Consider the following 15,329-nt stretch of genomic DNA (forward strand, 5'->3'; position numbering starts at 1 on the left):
ACATGGTTTTGATAAAGAACTGGTGTGTAAAAAACTAATGTTGCAGAATTAGATAGCTTTTGCAGAGTTACACTAAGATACATTCAGCTGCTATAAAAAGCCAAAGAAACTCAATTGCGATTTTATTGTCCACTTTGATAGATTTCCTGCCACCTTTGTAGCAGGGAAGCTGTTTGTCACTGTGTCTCCCTCCTCCAGCAGCTGAGCTGGGCTCTGTGAGCAGTAGCAGGCTCTTCTGGGGGAACCGCACTGTATTGGTTACTTGGGTCATTGGGCTTCAAATGTGTACCTGTTAAAAGTAATCTTTTAATTCCTTTATTTTCTGGTGTTCTTTAGGTTTTCAATATGTATATTTTTCTTTCTCTTTTTTATGCTACAAGTGGAACATTAAGTTGAGTAATTAAATAATACTGTTTTCACTTGGTCTGCTAACGTGTTTCTACTCTTTAATTAAAACTTAAGTCATTTTATATATTCTGAATTAGGAGAACTGTCCCCAAATTTTTTTTCTAAACAAATTAAAACTAAAAACTTTAGATACTAGATTTAAAATAATCAAGTAAAAGTTATTCTCACTTGAGTTAAAAATACAATATGATTTATATTTTTCCCTATAGGATCAGTTTGGGTAAGGTATTTAATTATTTTAGATTATTTGAAATAGCTTAAGATTTTAGCTGCTGTTAACAATGTGATGAAATGGCTTAAACATAAATGTAAGTCATTTTATATCAGAAAAAAATACAGTTTAGGTTGGATAAAAAGCAGGTGGAGCTCTGAACAGTGTGACTTTGTTGAGCATCGTCCCACAAGGCAAAACATTGCTGGTTCAGTTCCTGGTCAGGGCACATGCCTGGGTTGTAGGTTTGTCCCTCGTGGGGCCTGTATGAGAGGCAACCAACAGATATTTCTCTCTCCCATTGTTTCTCTCCCTCTCTTTCTCCTTCCCTTCCCCTCTCCCTAAAGATAAATAAGTTTTACACACACACACACACACACACACACACACACACACGTATATATTTAAAAAACAGGTGGAGATCAATTTTGTTTAGAATTTTCTAAGTGGTTTCTTAAAAGTATTAAAAAATCACAAGCCGTACCTGGCATATATAAATACCCATGTATTTGTATGTTTATGGTGGCTATATAAGAATATTAAAGCTATATATTTTTCAAGTAAATTTCAAGAGTTATAAAAATGTTCACATTTCATGAATTATCCCCACTTTCTCTTAATTGCTAAAGTACTCTTTAGCTTTAAGTTTTCTTAACCAACTAGTGTTTATCATTTTTTACATTCGTAAATGACGTGTGCTCACTGTAGGGACATCGGGACCTAGTACAACTGTGTGCATGTGCAAGTTGAGAAACACCCACCATCCACTCACCTGTGCGTGACTTTATGTTAACATTTTGGTGCAGACTTTTCAGTCTTCTCTTAATGTGCATAAATATACACAAACATACAATTATTTTCTCAAAAAAACTGTGACCCCATTTGTGGTACTGTACGATGATTTCACTTAGTGATATACTTCTGACATGCATTTTATTTCATTTATTTTATTTTTGTGTGTTTTGATAAAGCTTTACTGAGAACAGCAGGCTGCAGCTGGATGTAGTGTGCTGCTGCAGTTTCCCACCCCTGTTCTAGAGCACTGCTGGGGAAATCCGTGCGTCCACAGCGCTTGTGTTCGGGCAGCCACTGTGTGGTAGTGGAAAGAAGCTTTGGACTCAGCCAGTCTGGGTTCAACTTCCTGTGGGAGAACTTGGGCATGTTATTAAACTTCTCTGACTCTTAATTCACTCATTAGAAAATGTAAATGAAAGAGTGATGAGTGCACTGTGCCTCACTCAGTACCTGGAAAATAGAGGAATTGGTGAAACAGTTACTTGTTTCTGTTCTTATTTCCCTTATTCCTTCTTAGTGTAGTGTCCAAGGTGTGAAGGTGTTTTGATATTTTTGTCGCATTTGGTAGGCACTGCCACATTGCTTCTTAGAACCTGCTGCCCCAATATGTTGCTACCCCTGGTGTGTACCTGTTTCCCCCCAAGTTTACTAGCATTGGGTAGTTCGATTTTTAAAATTAATTAATTTTTATCTAAGTAGACTTGGTACACAGTATTAGGTTCAGCTTTATAGTGTAGTAATTTGACATTTATATATCTTACAGTGTGATCATCACATTAATTCTATCACCGTGCAAACTTATCACAATATTATTGACTATATTCCCATTTTTCTTCTTAATTTCAAAACCAGTATTACTTTATTTTTCAAGTATATTAGGTAATAAAACCTCAACATTTTCAGCCTTTTTGACTGCCTCCCACCCACTTCCCTTCTGGCAGCCATTTGTTTGATCTCTATTTGTGTGAGTCTGATCTTTTTGTTTTTGTTTTTTTATTTTGTTGTTGTTGTTTCCTTACAGGAATTTTAATGGCTGCATGTTATTAGGTGTATATGTAGTGTATCATTATGGAGAAGCGAAGTTAAAAGTGAAAGCCGTAGCTTTGACGTAATTAATGTTGGATGCTCTCAGACCATTTGTAATTCTAGGAAGGAGTGATTGGATAAGTGATTTAAGTTTGCTTTTGATATCATGGCATTCTCCAAAGTTTGATTTGGAAAAATTGGTTGCGGTGATATTTTTTTAAATCTGTGACCTGCTTCAGGGGAGGGTGGAGAGGTCCGAGTCCTTCCTGCACCTGCTGTTTCTCAAATTCCTTCATCTTAAAATATTCAGTACACCAACATGCTGATTTGGGGTGCTGTCCTCCAGACCCCATCAAAATATATTACTTGTTCAAAAAGTGTCAAGTTTATGACATGATGAACATGTATCTTACTATGTATATGACTTGTTTCCTTCATGGGATTTTTTTCCCTTTGATCTTGAACTTAAGCTATTTTCATAACTAATGCTCTTAGGTGGCTTTCTTTGTATAGCTTAGGCTTCATTCTGATTTTCCTCTAGTCAGGATGTGTTAGGGTAGTGTTGGAGACGTTGGGTTTGAACCACAGTATTTATATGTGTAAACAAGGCGCTTTGCGTACAACAGATCAGTAAATTTTTGAAAACAAATATTTATAATTTGATTGCAACCATTGCATCTGTGACCTTATACCATTTTTGTACAAGGTGTTAGATCCGTGTCTTTGTAAAAATACGTTGTGTGGTGGTAATCATTTCCAGCTATGCTTACGGATACCACCCCATCAGGGAAGATTCTGCTGTTTTTAAAGTGTGTCTCATTTATCCACTGTGGGAAGGTTGGTAACCTAAGAATTAGAAGTTAGCATGTCATAGTCAGCTTGTGTTTTTATAGGAAACTAAAATACAGTGAAAATGATGCATTTGCTTAAAAAGGAAAGCCTATTCCTAAACATTGCCTAACATTTAAAGGTGTAAATTTTCATAGGTTAAAACATTTTAAATATATCATTAAAATGTTAATTTCTTGATGTATTGTCCTCATCTTTTATTTCTTAATTTGTAAATTTGAGTGCTAAATAAGTTGAAAGTAATGGCAAAAGGAATGTCAGTTATTCGTTCACCAGTATCTATACCTAGTAGTTTGTAGAAGTGCTTTCCAAACATTGCAAACAGCTATAGATTAGCTATCAAATGATTGTGAAGATTAATGACTAGTCTTTTAGCTGGGTAATTTAGAACAATATCTGGTAATTAATTAGGAATTATCAGTCACAAATACCATTAGGAAAACAGTATCAAAAAGATAACAGCAGTGATAATTGCTTATTTGCCATTTTGCTTTTAGGCTATTGGAGTACATGAAGGGGAAATTAAAAAAATCGACGTCAGCATTTTAAAAGCTATTTTAATATTCATATGTACAGAAGAAACTGTAAACAAGTTGGTTTGCTTAGGAAAGGCAAAGCACTGCTCAGAACAAACTTGACTACAAATGGGAGGAATGTACAACCCATTGTATATATGTACTGGTTTTATTCAAAAGAAAAATTAATATTCTTGTACATTTTTGACATCTTGGAGTCAAATATCCTTGGAGGCTTTTAAATTCCTACAGAGATGGTTCCAAAGCCCCCCGGGCAAGACATCCCTGGGAGGTAGAACTAGCAAGAGATTGATTGATAAGTTTTATAATAAAAAATTTTAAAAATCCTTAATTTGATTAAAGTACTAGCAGATGATTACTGACAACTGAATTCATTCTAAAACCCTGGCTATTGTAGAAATCAATGGTCTGTTTTCAAAATCACTGTGTGGGTGGTAGTTACGTAGTTACGACTGGTGCTCCTTAGGTGAGTACAGAATGTGCGAGACTGCACTCGAAACTCTGACTTTTATTCCGAGTGAGTGAACGCCATTAGGGGATTGTGGGTAAGAGGGAGACGTGATCTGATTTCTTAAAGTATCAGTTTATTTGGGAAACTGATTTTCGGGAGATCATTTCTGCGTTGATACAAGTATCACCTAAGGAACACAAGTCATGTAAATACCAGCTGCACAGGGCATTATAACTTTCTGAGGCATTTCTCATTGAAACACCAATGGCAATCACATAGTGGTTGGCTGTAAGATACCTTGCAAAGGTAGACAACAATAAACATTAGACATTAAAAATCACAGCACTCTCTTTTATGCTTTTCCTCTAATCAATTTGTTTTCCAATTAGTTGGGTAAAGGGGTAAGCATGGTATGGAGATGTTCACAGTGTTGAGTACGTGACAGCCACTCATATACATGGGGCATGAATAAGTGCATGGGTGGATTAACAGGAACTTTCAGACTCTTCGTGACCAGTTCAGACTTTGGAAATTATGCTTGACCTTTAGGGAAGCATTGAATTTTATCTTCACTGCTAAAAGAATTCATATTTTTTAGCTAAGTGAGAAATTTTAGTAGCTTAATATATGGAGAGCTGCTCTAATTGTGAATATAATTAATTGATAGTTTTTAATCACTGCTGAGGATAAATCACGGGGAAACAAGTTTTCATTGCTGTTGAAACAATGTATTACCTAGTTCACCAAGCGCTTCGCAATGGTACATACTTAGATCCTGGCACAAGGTAATAGGTTAATAGAGGCCAGTAAAAGAGTGTTTTCCTTTCCTGTGCATCTTTTAGGATAGTCTAAGTAGCTACGTTCTTACTGTGTTTTGATGTCATGCATCAAGATTATTTTTTGACTCTTTAGAATTTTGGGATTTACTTATAATTTTATAAGAATGTTACAGGAAAATTGTTTTATTGCTTTATAGAAACAGTATTTTTGAAAAAAATTTAAATATATTTTATGTTCTTCATGCTTTGTTTACTTTTGCATATTTTGACTGAGTATATGTCTTTCATCTAGGTCACCTTTGAAATACACAAAGAAAACCTTGCTAATATATTTAGAGAACACCAGCAAAATATGGGTGAAGATATAGGGCAGTGCTCTTCGAGTTCAGTTCAGGCCGTCTCTGGCATTGGTGGGGATGTCAGTGTTTCCGGAGGATCCCCGCAGTCAGATACGAAGGGTTCTCCTGTGTCTCCTCGTGTCATCAGAAATAATGATGAAAACTCAAGGACTGAAAAGACAGGTTCAGCAGACTCTGCATCCAACATTGAACTGCAAACTCCTAACACGTCTGATGAAGGAAGGGAACCTGGGCAAGAAAGTCGGGAGTTACTGGATGAAGTTCCTTTAGAGGAAACATTGAGAAATGAAACAAATAATGCTGCTGATTTAGAATTACCTTCTGACGCAATAGAAGCAGGGACTGTTTCCTCTGATACTTTGAAAACAGTTGGCAAAGATCTGACGGTCAGTGAAGTAACCACTTCAGGAAGTTCTCCTTCAGAAGAGGATGCTTCAGAGGCTCCAGAGTTACTGGATAAGTCCACAGTGGAGGAAGAAGACGACGATGATTACGTGGAACTGAAGGTAGACTCCAGTCCTGCTGAGGGAGCCAGTCTACCCACAGAGCTTCAGGAGAATTGTCTGTCTCCAGGTGCAACGGAAGCCGGGGAAAGACTGGCCACGTTCAGTAATGACCAAAAATTAGTATTGCCAGAGGAGGAAACTGTAAGTAAGAAGCAAACTGATACTGAAACTCAGGATTCCAAAGATTCTGGAATCTTGACTATGACAGCATCAGGGTCCTCAGCTACCTCTCCAGACACTGCTGCTTCCCAGGCAGCTGTGCAGTCAGACCCTGCTCAGATGCTGGAGGGAGGGAAGGAAACCGCTAGCTCGGCCAGAGAAACCGAAGTGGTTAATCATGCTCACGGTAATGCCTGCGAGTCTCCTCCTACTTGTGAGCAGAGGATTGCCAAGTTGGATGTTTCCAGTGTTGCCACAGACACTGAGAGACTGGAGTTGAAGGCCAGCAGCAGTGTGGAGGCATCTCAGCCTCTTCAGCCTGTGCCTGAGGTGATTTTATTGTCTTCTTGGAATGTATTTGCATGAGTTAAAATAGGGCAAGTGTATATGCTTACATTTTATTTTATGTTGGATTTAGTTGTATCCCATTTGCGATTACATAAAGGCGATGAAGGTAAAGATTGTATTTCTTTAGCTCAGCATTTGGCTTTTCGTATTTGTTCACTTAATGGCAGCTTTTATTAGTTTCACCACAGCATCACCAAAAGTTACTACTCCTGATTTTCACGATTGGCATAATTTTAGTTTATAAAGCAGACATTGGTAATGCTTGCCTTTTACCCTTTAATTGATAACCCACACACAATGTGCACATTAGTTTTGTTTGTTTGTTTGTTTTTTTTACAAAATCTAGGATTACACTCCTGCAGAACTACCTGCTAATGTACAGTTTTTATATGAAGTATGTTGGTTTAAAATTATTCCATGAAGTCTGTTTACTTTGTAAGTGGGAGGCACTTTTGTGAGATCAGAGAGTCCCAGCTTTCTCCTTTACCAGTATCTCAGGAGTGTTCATGAGACAGTGGTTGGTTGCATATTCATTTCCCACGTCATTCTAAACTCTTTTTCTCTCTCCCTCCTTTCTGTTTCTTTGATTTATTCTTTATTCTGCTGCTTTTTTGTTTATTCTCAATTCCAGAAAGTTTATAAACCTGATACTGCTTTCTTTCATGCTAATTTTATTCAAAACAAACAACCCCTTGAATTCCATTATACAACGCTACATTAGCTGGTGGTAATACTAACATGGTTCCAAGCTAATTATTTTGAATTGGGGTAGTTTAGTATATTTGATAACTGCTTTAACTGTATTACAGTATTGTTATTTCTCATTAGTAATTTTCTCTAATTTGGTTCCTTTGTATCTTAAAATGTATTTGTTAGATGAGTTGCATAGAAGCTGTTAAATTACTTATTAATGCCATCTTTTGAAATGGAACTAATTTTGTTACTCTTTTTAATTTTCTGTATCAGACATTGAGACAACAGGAGCAGTCCGGGCAAGGAGTGGTACCCGATGCTGTTAGTGGGCAGAGGAGGGATTCAAGGTCCACTGTGTTTCGTATTCCCGAGTTCAGATGGTCTCTAATGCATCAGCGTTTGCTCACTGATCTGCTGTTTTCAATAGAAACAGACATACAGATGTGGAGAAGGTTTGTCCATATGTGTGTTATAGAAGATGTGTGTAAACTTCAGCCTTTATTTTCAAAGAAGTTTACATAGTTAACATTTTACAATTAATTTCAGGTATTTAGTTAAAATTAGAATATACATTCTTTCTATGGTAAGGTTTTACTGAATTACTTTTATTTTCCATTATAAAAATGAGTTACCCTATCTGGATTACAAAAACTAGAAAATTAGATTTTTCTTTTAAGAAAATTTGGTGAACATTTATGTTCTATAGCGTATTTTACAGCATGTAATTCACCTGGGAGTAGATCTACCAAGTGGGTTTGTTTTTAGAAGTAAAAAAATTGGGGTTTAAGAATAATATTCACTTCTACCGTGAATTTTTGGTATAAAAATTCTGTGTTTTTTGTATAATCCTTGATTGTATGATTTAGGGTTTTAAAAGAGCCTAATTTGTTTATTGTTAATTGTATACTACTTTTATTCTGTTTAAAAGCATTTTGTGGCATCATCTAAGAAAATGTTAGTAGAAAATTCATTTTCATTAGCACTTTTAGCACCATTTACCTCTTAATTTTTGCCACATGGCTTCTGAGTTTTGTCCCCAGTTAGGGATAATTTAGTTCAACTTTTTATATCAAGTGTCAGATGAATAGTATTTATGTTTCAGCACTGACAAAGGGCTTGGATAGTGACTGCTGGCATGGAATGGTCTGCACCTTCTGAGGAAGCATACACCCCCATATGCCTGCTGCGTCATTATCTTACTCAGCTTTCAAGAGGAAGCAAAAGCACCTTCTTATCCTCCCTCCCCTCAAGTAGGCAAATTGTGATTTCCTTTCTTTAGCTTTATCAGTAAACATCATTTATCTTTGGACAGCCATTCAACAAAGACAGTTATGGACTTCGTGAATAGCAGTGATAATGTCATCTTTGTACACAACACAATTCATCTCATCTCTCAAGTGATGGACAATATGGTCATGGCTTGTGGGGGGATACTGCCATTGCTTTCAGCTGCTACATCGGCTACAGTAAGGACTTAACTACTATATAAAATTGGTGTGAAAACATGACTTTTATGCATCTTTGTTGATTAAAACTTGAATGTGGTGGTTACTATGCATTCTAGGTGCTGTAAATCGAAAGCAATAGGAATGAAAGGACTAAAAGGGATGTTGCTTTCTTAGGGATGTGTCAGCTTCTATAGTGCATATAACAGGATTGACATGTTTCACCTGTGTGTCCCCTTTGCCTTTTTTAGATGAAATGATAAGGAAATCACTCTGTGGTACTAGATTTCTGAAAGCCTGGCTTTTAATAAAATTTAGAGCTTTAGGGGATGTATCTAATAGAAATTAGATTTTTATCAGAATACAGAGGTAATTGTCATACTTTATTCCCTACAGCACGAGCTGGAGAATATTGAACCTACTCAGGGCCTCTCAATAGAAGCCTCTGTGACATTTTTGCAGAGGCTGATCAGCCTTGTGGATGTGCTCATATTTGCCAGTTCTCTTGGCTTTACTGAAATAGAAGCTGAAAAAAATATGTCATCTGGAGGAATTTTGCGGCAGTGTCTCCGACTAGGTGAGCTGTTAAAACCCAGTAGTTAGGAATTTACTTGAAAAATTTTCAGTAATCCAGCTGTAGTAAATTGAATATTATCTCTCTCCTCTTGTTGGGCAAATGTGTGGTAGTCATTTTGTCACTTGCTACCTTTTTAACTTGTAGAGAGTGAAGGACTGTGTGTGTACTATGCTGTAGTAGTAGTTGGACAAGTTGGGTAGAAGACGGAAGGACATATTTTGAAAAATCTACTACATTAATTCTGGTCAACATTGCCCCTCCTTCCCTAATTATTTTTTGCTCTAATCTAGTATTTCTCAAATTAAAAAAAAAGGTTGCTTATACACATGAGTCATCAGAGAAGATCTTGTTAAAATGCAGATTAGATTACATAGGCCTGGAATGAGGCCTCAAATTGTCTTTCCCACAAGTCCCAGGTAATGTGCAAACTGCCATTATAAAGACAGTCACAGGGACGTGGGGTACAACACGGGGAATATAGTCAGCAGTATTGTAATGACTGTGCATGGTGTCAGACGGGCACTAGACTTACCGGGGTATTGCTTCAAAAGTTATCTCAGTGTCTAATCACTGTGGTGTACACCTGAAACTAACATTATTTGTCAACTGCAGTTGGAAAATACAAAGTTACTTAAAGAAAAAAAAAGGATAATCCATACATATGAATCACCAGGGAGGATCTTGTTAAAATGCAGATTAGCTTATATGGGTCTGGGATGTGGCTTAAACTTGTCTAAGAAGTCCAGGCAATGTTGATGTTGCTTCTCTTACCAATACACTTGAGTAGGAAGGTTGTAAACTGGCATCATGCAAACATAGCCTTTATCCAAATCGGCCATGGTAATTGGTTAAAGCAGGTAATTAAATTATTAAATCTCTGTTCTTCTCCTGGAGGCAGTCTCCCTTAGAGGAAAGGTGAAATGCAGGAAAAGAATTTTCAGTGTTAAGGGCTTCGTTAGGTGAACAAAAAGTTGTTTTTCTTCACGCAGGTTTCCCATATCCAGTTGTAAATACTGAGACTTGGTTCATGATTTGCTTATTAAATGGGGAGAAGCAGGTGGAGCGGGGGGAGCAGAAATGGAAGCAAAACCATTACATGTATGGCTTATGGAAGATAGATCAGAAACAAGGCATCTATGAAAACATAATGTTAGGAGTGACAAGTCTAATTAATGAAGTATTTTCCCATATTTAGTAAGAATGTGTTACGTAAACTGAGATACACTTGCACTTAGTCTGTTTTGGTACAATGATTAGTCATACTCAAAATGCTATTCAGAGTACTTTTCAACTTAGCATGTTCTGATGAACTTGGTGTAACAATTTTTAGGAAGCTTTAAAGTGTTAAGTGAGAGATTCAAATGGTGAGCACAAGAAAACAAGCTACCATTTAATGACTACTGTAGTTATTGCTGATTTTCACAGTGAGTCAGCATTCTTTTTTTTTTTTCTTGAGGAAAGTCAAGATCATAGAAAATAGGAAACTTACTGAAATTCAGAATGCCTATTGGTGAAGTTGGAATGTGAATATAGAAGTTCGTTTAGTGTTTCTACCCTTTCTCTGTTACAGTGTACTTCCTTAAATTTTTTATTGGTAGTACAATTAAAATATTTAGGCTCCCTTGCGTTTGTTATGCCAGTTAAAAAATCTTTACACTTTCCTAAATAGAGTACATTTCTAGACTTAAAAATACAAGGATACAGTAGCAGGGCTCTGCTATACTCAGGAAGCTTTAGGTTTGGAAGATAGGGAATATTGTATTGCCCTCATTTTCACAGCGGTAGGAAAAAATAAAGAGAAATTCGATTTCCCTCAGCACCATCTTTTCTTTTGTATGTGGCCATGAGACTCAGAAAGGAGCTTGTCCAAGATCACTCAGGAGAGTGTGGTGGTGAGCTTATGATCCCTGGTTGTCTTATTCCCGTTCTTCCCTGAGGTTGGGGGAAGAAGGGTCAGAGGGCAGCTCTGAAGGAACTTGCACTCCTGAGGCTGGCTGCACTAGGATGGGCAGCCTGTGTGGTTATAAACACCATGGTGCAGACCCAGACTTGATCTTGTGTCACCCGTGACAAAAGCGGCACTAAAGTCCCTTTCCTGGGCCTGGTTCCAAATTTGACAGTTGTATTCCATTATTCTTCCTCCTTTTCTCCCTCCCTCTCTCCTTTCCTTTTCTCCAACTTTTGGTGCTCAATTTTGGAATCTTTCTGAATTCCAGTCTTTCTCAATTTTGTGTCTGTAGACATAGTCGTGGTAGTACTTAAAGTGCCCACTTAAGTTTACTGTTGAGTTCCTAGTTTGCTCTCCCACTCTCGTTCTGATCAGATTCCTTGAGTGCTGCTGATCTGGTTGGAAATTGAGGTGATTACATGATGTCAACAACTAACAGTCAGTTGTGCATTACCTAATTCATCATTTAAAATTCAAAATGAATTTCTAAATAACTCAACCAGCTGCCCCGTTGGTGAGATAATAGAGAAGTGACTTTGGACTACATTGTAATTACAGTCTCTTTTATGTTTTTCACCCTTTGAGCAGTTGTAATGAGAGCCAGTCAAGTGTAGACCCTGTAAATATTCCCTATACATGCTATACTTTATTGCTGTATTAATATCATGCTGTAATAATACATTATAAGAAAAACACAAGTTTCCAGTTTAACTGTTTAATGAAGGTAATAATAGGTTATTGTCCTGGACTAGTTCATGCAATTAGATTTGCTTTTTTTTAAATCCTCACCCAAGGACATGTTTATTGATTTTAGAGAGAGAGGAAGGGATGGAGTGATAAAGTAAGAGAAATGTTGATTGGTTGCCTCCTATAGGTATCCTGACTGGGGACCCAACCCACAACCTAGGCAGGTGCTCTGACCAGGAATTGAACCTGTGGCCTTTTGGTTTATGGATGAGGCTTCAACTGACTGAGCCATACTGGCCAGGACCTTGCTTTCTGTTTCCTTGTGCATCTCTTTCAGTGCTCTTTCCCCCTGTCTGTTTCTTAATAAAAAAATCATTGCAAGTAGTTTAGGTGAGGTCTAAGAAACAGCAGCCTGTTAAGATTCTTGAATTGATTGCCCTCTTAGCAGTGGCCCCTAACAGAGTTGCTCCCAAAGTCAGAAAACAAACAGTAGGTGAGAAAGTCCAGGGGCATTTTAGGGCTTTGCTGAAGGTAATCTGTTTTAAATAACATCTTACGTAAATCGTATTGGATAGGTGATTTTTATCAGTTCCATAATCTTGAATACAATTTTCTTTTCTTACCCATGCTTTTTCTTAAAATAAATAACAGTGTGTGCAGTGGCAGTCCGGAATTGCTTAGAGTGTCAGCAGCACTCCCAAATGAAAATGAGAGGAGATGCAGCCAAAGGCCAGAAAACAGTGCACAGCCTGATTCCCACAGGCAAATCTGCGGCAAAGGTAAGCATGCAGAATCATTAATTAAGCAAAGAAGCGTGCTCTTATTTTATGATTAAGGTCTTAAATTTATTTGTTCATTTCACTGTAAAGTTAAATAAATCTGACAGAGGTCCTAAAATAGTTATTTTAGTCTGTGGGCATACCATTCAAATATTTGTATTTAAATATACAGTAAAGATTTGCTTATACTTAATCTTGTCTGCTTTTCCAAATGTTTACTTTCCTTGTGTCTACGATACCTTTTTCCTTCAAATATGTCAATTTGTATTTCGTGTACTTGGTGAGTTAGCATGAAGTTTGTTTTTTCCTGTATAGCTTCCTTCTGTACCCCCCACCTCTAACCCAGCATCCAAAAAAAAAAAAAAAAAGAGAGGGAGAAGTAGGAAAAACAAGTAGTTATATCCTTGTTTTTCTGGTTCCTGGAATACCATGTTTTGTTTTGTTTTTTTAAATCTGTGTAATGTATATACGTTTTTTGTCGTAGAGTCCAGTGGATATTGTAACCGGTGGCATATCTCCGGTGAGAGATTTTGACAGGCTCCTACAAGACATGGATATTAATCGGCTTAGGGCAGTTGTCTTCAGAGACATCGTAAGTTACCGTGTTTCTCTCACATAATCTTTTAACCAAAATGTATTTCCTTCCAGGCCCGAAGTATTGAGAATGAAAACTCTTTGTGATATGAAATACTTGAGTAGAGAGAAGGCCTAGAAACCAGTTTTTTGACAATGATTTTAGAATCATAGAATATTGGAAAGTTTCATCTATATAAATGGAGCTAATGTATCAGAGTAGTGATACTAAAAAGAAGAACATATTATTATAGTTGTGTGCTTTTGTAGTTTCCAGTTTATAAATGATGAATCTGAGGCACAGAGAGCTTGAATAGTTGGTTCAAGCAACTGGAGCTGGGAAACAGTAGGGTTCAGACCCGGCCGTCTGAGCTCTGAGTCCGTGCTCCGCAAGGGATGCAGTGCTCACAGTCTGAATGGCCTGCATTTTACTGAATATTGGTTTCTTTTTCCCCCTGAAAGGAATGTAAATTTGATGTAATGGTACATAATGAATTGCTGTGTGTGGTGGTTTTAATTTTTTAAAGATGAAAAAGTTTTATTTTAAGTGATTTTGATATATGGTCAAGTTTCATATGGAAATTATTCAATCATGAGAAAGTATAAATATGAAAATAAAAATCATTCGTGATCCTACTCACCAAGATTGAGTATAGTCATTACTTAATATTCATTGAACAGTTACTGTGTGTTAAGTACTAGATGCTCTATATTACGTGTTTTTTGTAAACTTTGTAACTTCAGTTTTTAATTTTCTCCTTTCTGGGGTTTTAGTCCTCTCTTGAGTTCTTCACTAAGTTTTATACATGGATATAATTTGTTAATGGTGTAGCTAGTAGTTGCTGAACACTTGTTTATTAAGCACAGAACTGGATGCTCTGTATGTATTATCTCACTTAATTTACCCAGTAATCCTATGAAGAAGATAACAGTATGAAGCTAAAAAATCTGTTTAAGATTACACAAGTAATAAAAGGTAGAAGTTAGTTAAGGATCTAGGGAATCTGATTCTTGAAATTTTGATCTTAACCATTTGATTATACTGCCTCCCTAGATTTCATTTTTTTTTCTTCTTTTTCTTTTTGGTAGCTGCTGTTATTCCTTTAATTAAGAAACCATCAAGGTTTGTTTCTTCAGAAACCACTGGCTGGTTCATTTTGGAACCAAATATTGCTGCTTCCTTCATTTCCCATTCTCTTAAGCAGGTGTTAAGTCTCTTGCCCCATAACTTTGTATTTCCTAGGGTAATATTTAAAAATTTAGACTAGATGATATAACTCTTTTGCTTTAAAAATTCTCGAATGTCTTCTTATAGGACTTAAAACCAAAACACCTCACTTGGGCACTGTGTGAATGGCTCTTTGGAACTTGCTGACAAGTATTATATCATGATATTTGGACAGAGAATTAGACTATTTCCTATCTATGTTGTTACTTCTTAAAGTTATAAATATTTAAAAATTTTTTGTAATTATAAAAGATATATAATCACCCTGTAGGAGTTTTAGCAAAGAGAAAAGGTCTTAGTCCCCAAACCTTATCTCAGAGCCTTTTCTAGCAAAAGCAAACTTTGATGATGAAGAAAGAAATGACCTAAGATTGAGGATATAAAGAAATTATTGCCCTGAGGTTAGGAGCTTAGGTATTTAATCACTCTAATCTGAGTTTACGTATGCTTTTCCACTTGCTGTATAGCTTAAGAAAATTATTTCTTTAGTCCTTATTTTGTTCAAATGGGTTAAGGAATATATATGAAATACGTAGCACAGTGCCTGGCTCCCAGTCAATATTCAATAAACGACAGCTACAGTTTATTTCAGGGGTTTAGTTCGTAAACAAACATTGGGTATATTACGTGGGTAAATAAGGATTTAGGTAGGCATAAATAATTTATAACAGATTAAGAAGTCAAGACCAAGTAAGTTATTTGTCTGCATTGTTAACACTGACATCATTAGCAGTAGTTGTGATAGACGACAGGATGGCGTGGCAGAGGACCACAGGCCTGTCTAGAGAAAAGGGATGGTTGATAATAGAGGGGACACCACATTTATCTTTTTGATCGAGATTAATAAATTCTTACACAAGAACTTCAGAAGTGCCATAGCTTCTTGTCAGATTACAAATACGTCTTACTGTGTCAGGTGGATGTGTTCAGGTAGAGCCTGATACCTTATTTTTTCCTTGAAACTGATTGTAT

General features: G+C 36.6%; 1 protein-coding gene across 3 annotated transcripts in view; it reads left to right on the plus strand.

Annotated features, from left to right (window-relative positions):
• The window catches only part of LRBA (LPS responsive beige-like anchor protein), a 513,768-nt gene that overhangs the window by 93,495 nt on the left and 404,944 nt on the right, over window positions 1–15,329 (plus strand). For all 3 annotated transcript variants that reach the window (XM_045831330.1, XM_045831331.1, XM_045831332.1), the window contains 6 exons: window positions 5,348–6,409; window positions 7,394–7,572; window positions 8,433–8,586; window positions 8,962–9,142; window positions 12,429–12,556; window positions 13,041–13,148. In XM_045831330.1, coding sequence (XP_045687286.1) covers window positions 5,348–6,409; window positions 7,394–7,572; window positions 8,433–8,586; window positions 8,962–9,142; window positions 12,429–12,556; window positions 13,041–13,148 — 1,812 coding nt within the window. The remainder of the gene's footprint in view (window positions 1–5,347; window positions 6,410–7,393; window positions 7,573–8,432; window positions 8,587–8,961; window positions 9,143–12,428; window positions 12,557–13,040; window positions 13,149–15,329) is intronic.

The sequence above is a fragment of the Phyllostomus hastatus genome, unplaced genomic scaffold, assembly GCF_019186645.2.
Source record: "Phyllostomus hastatus isolate PE091 unplaced genomic scaffold, TTU_PhHast_1.1 phas_contig_159, whole genome shotgun sequence".
NCBI lineage: Eukaryota > Metazoa > Chordata > Mammalia > Chiroptera > Phyllostomidae > Phyllostomus > Phyllostomus hastatus.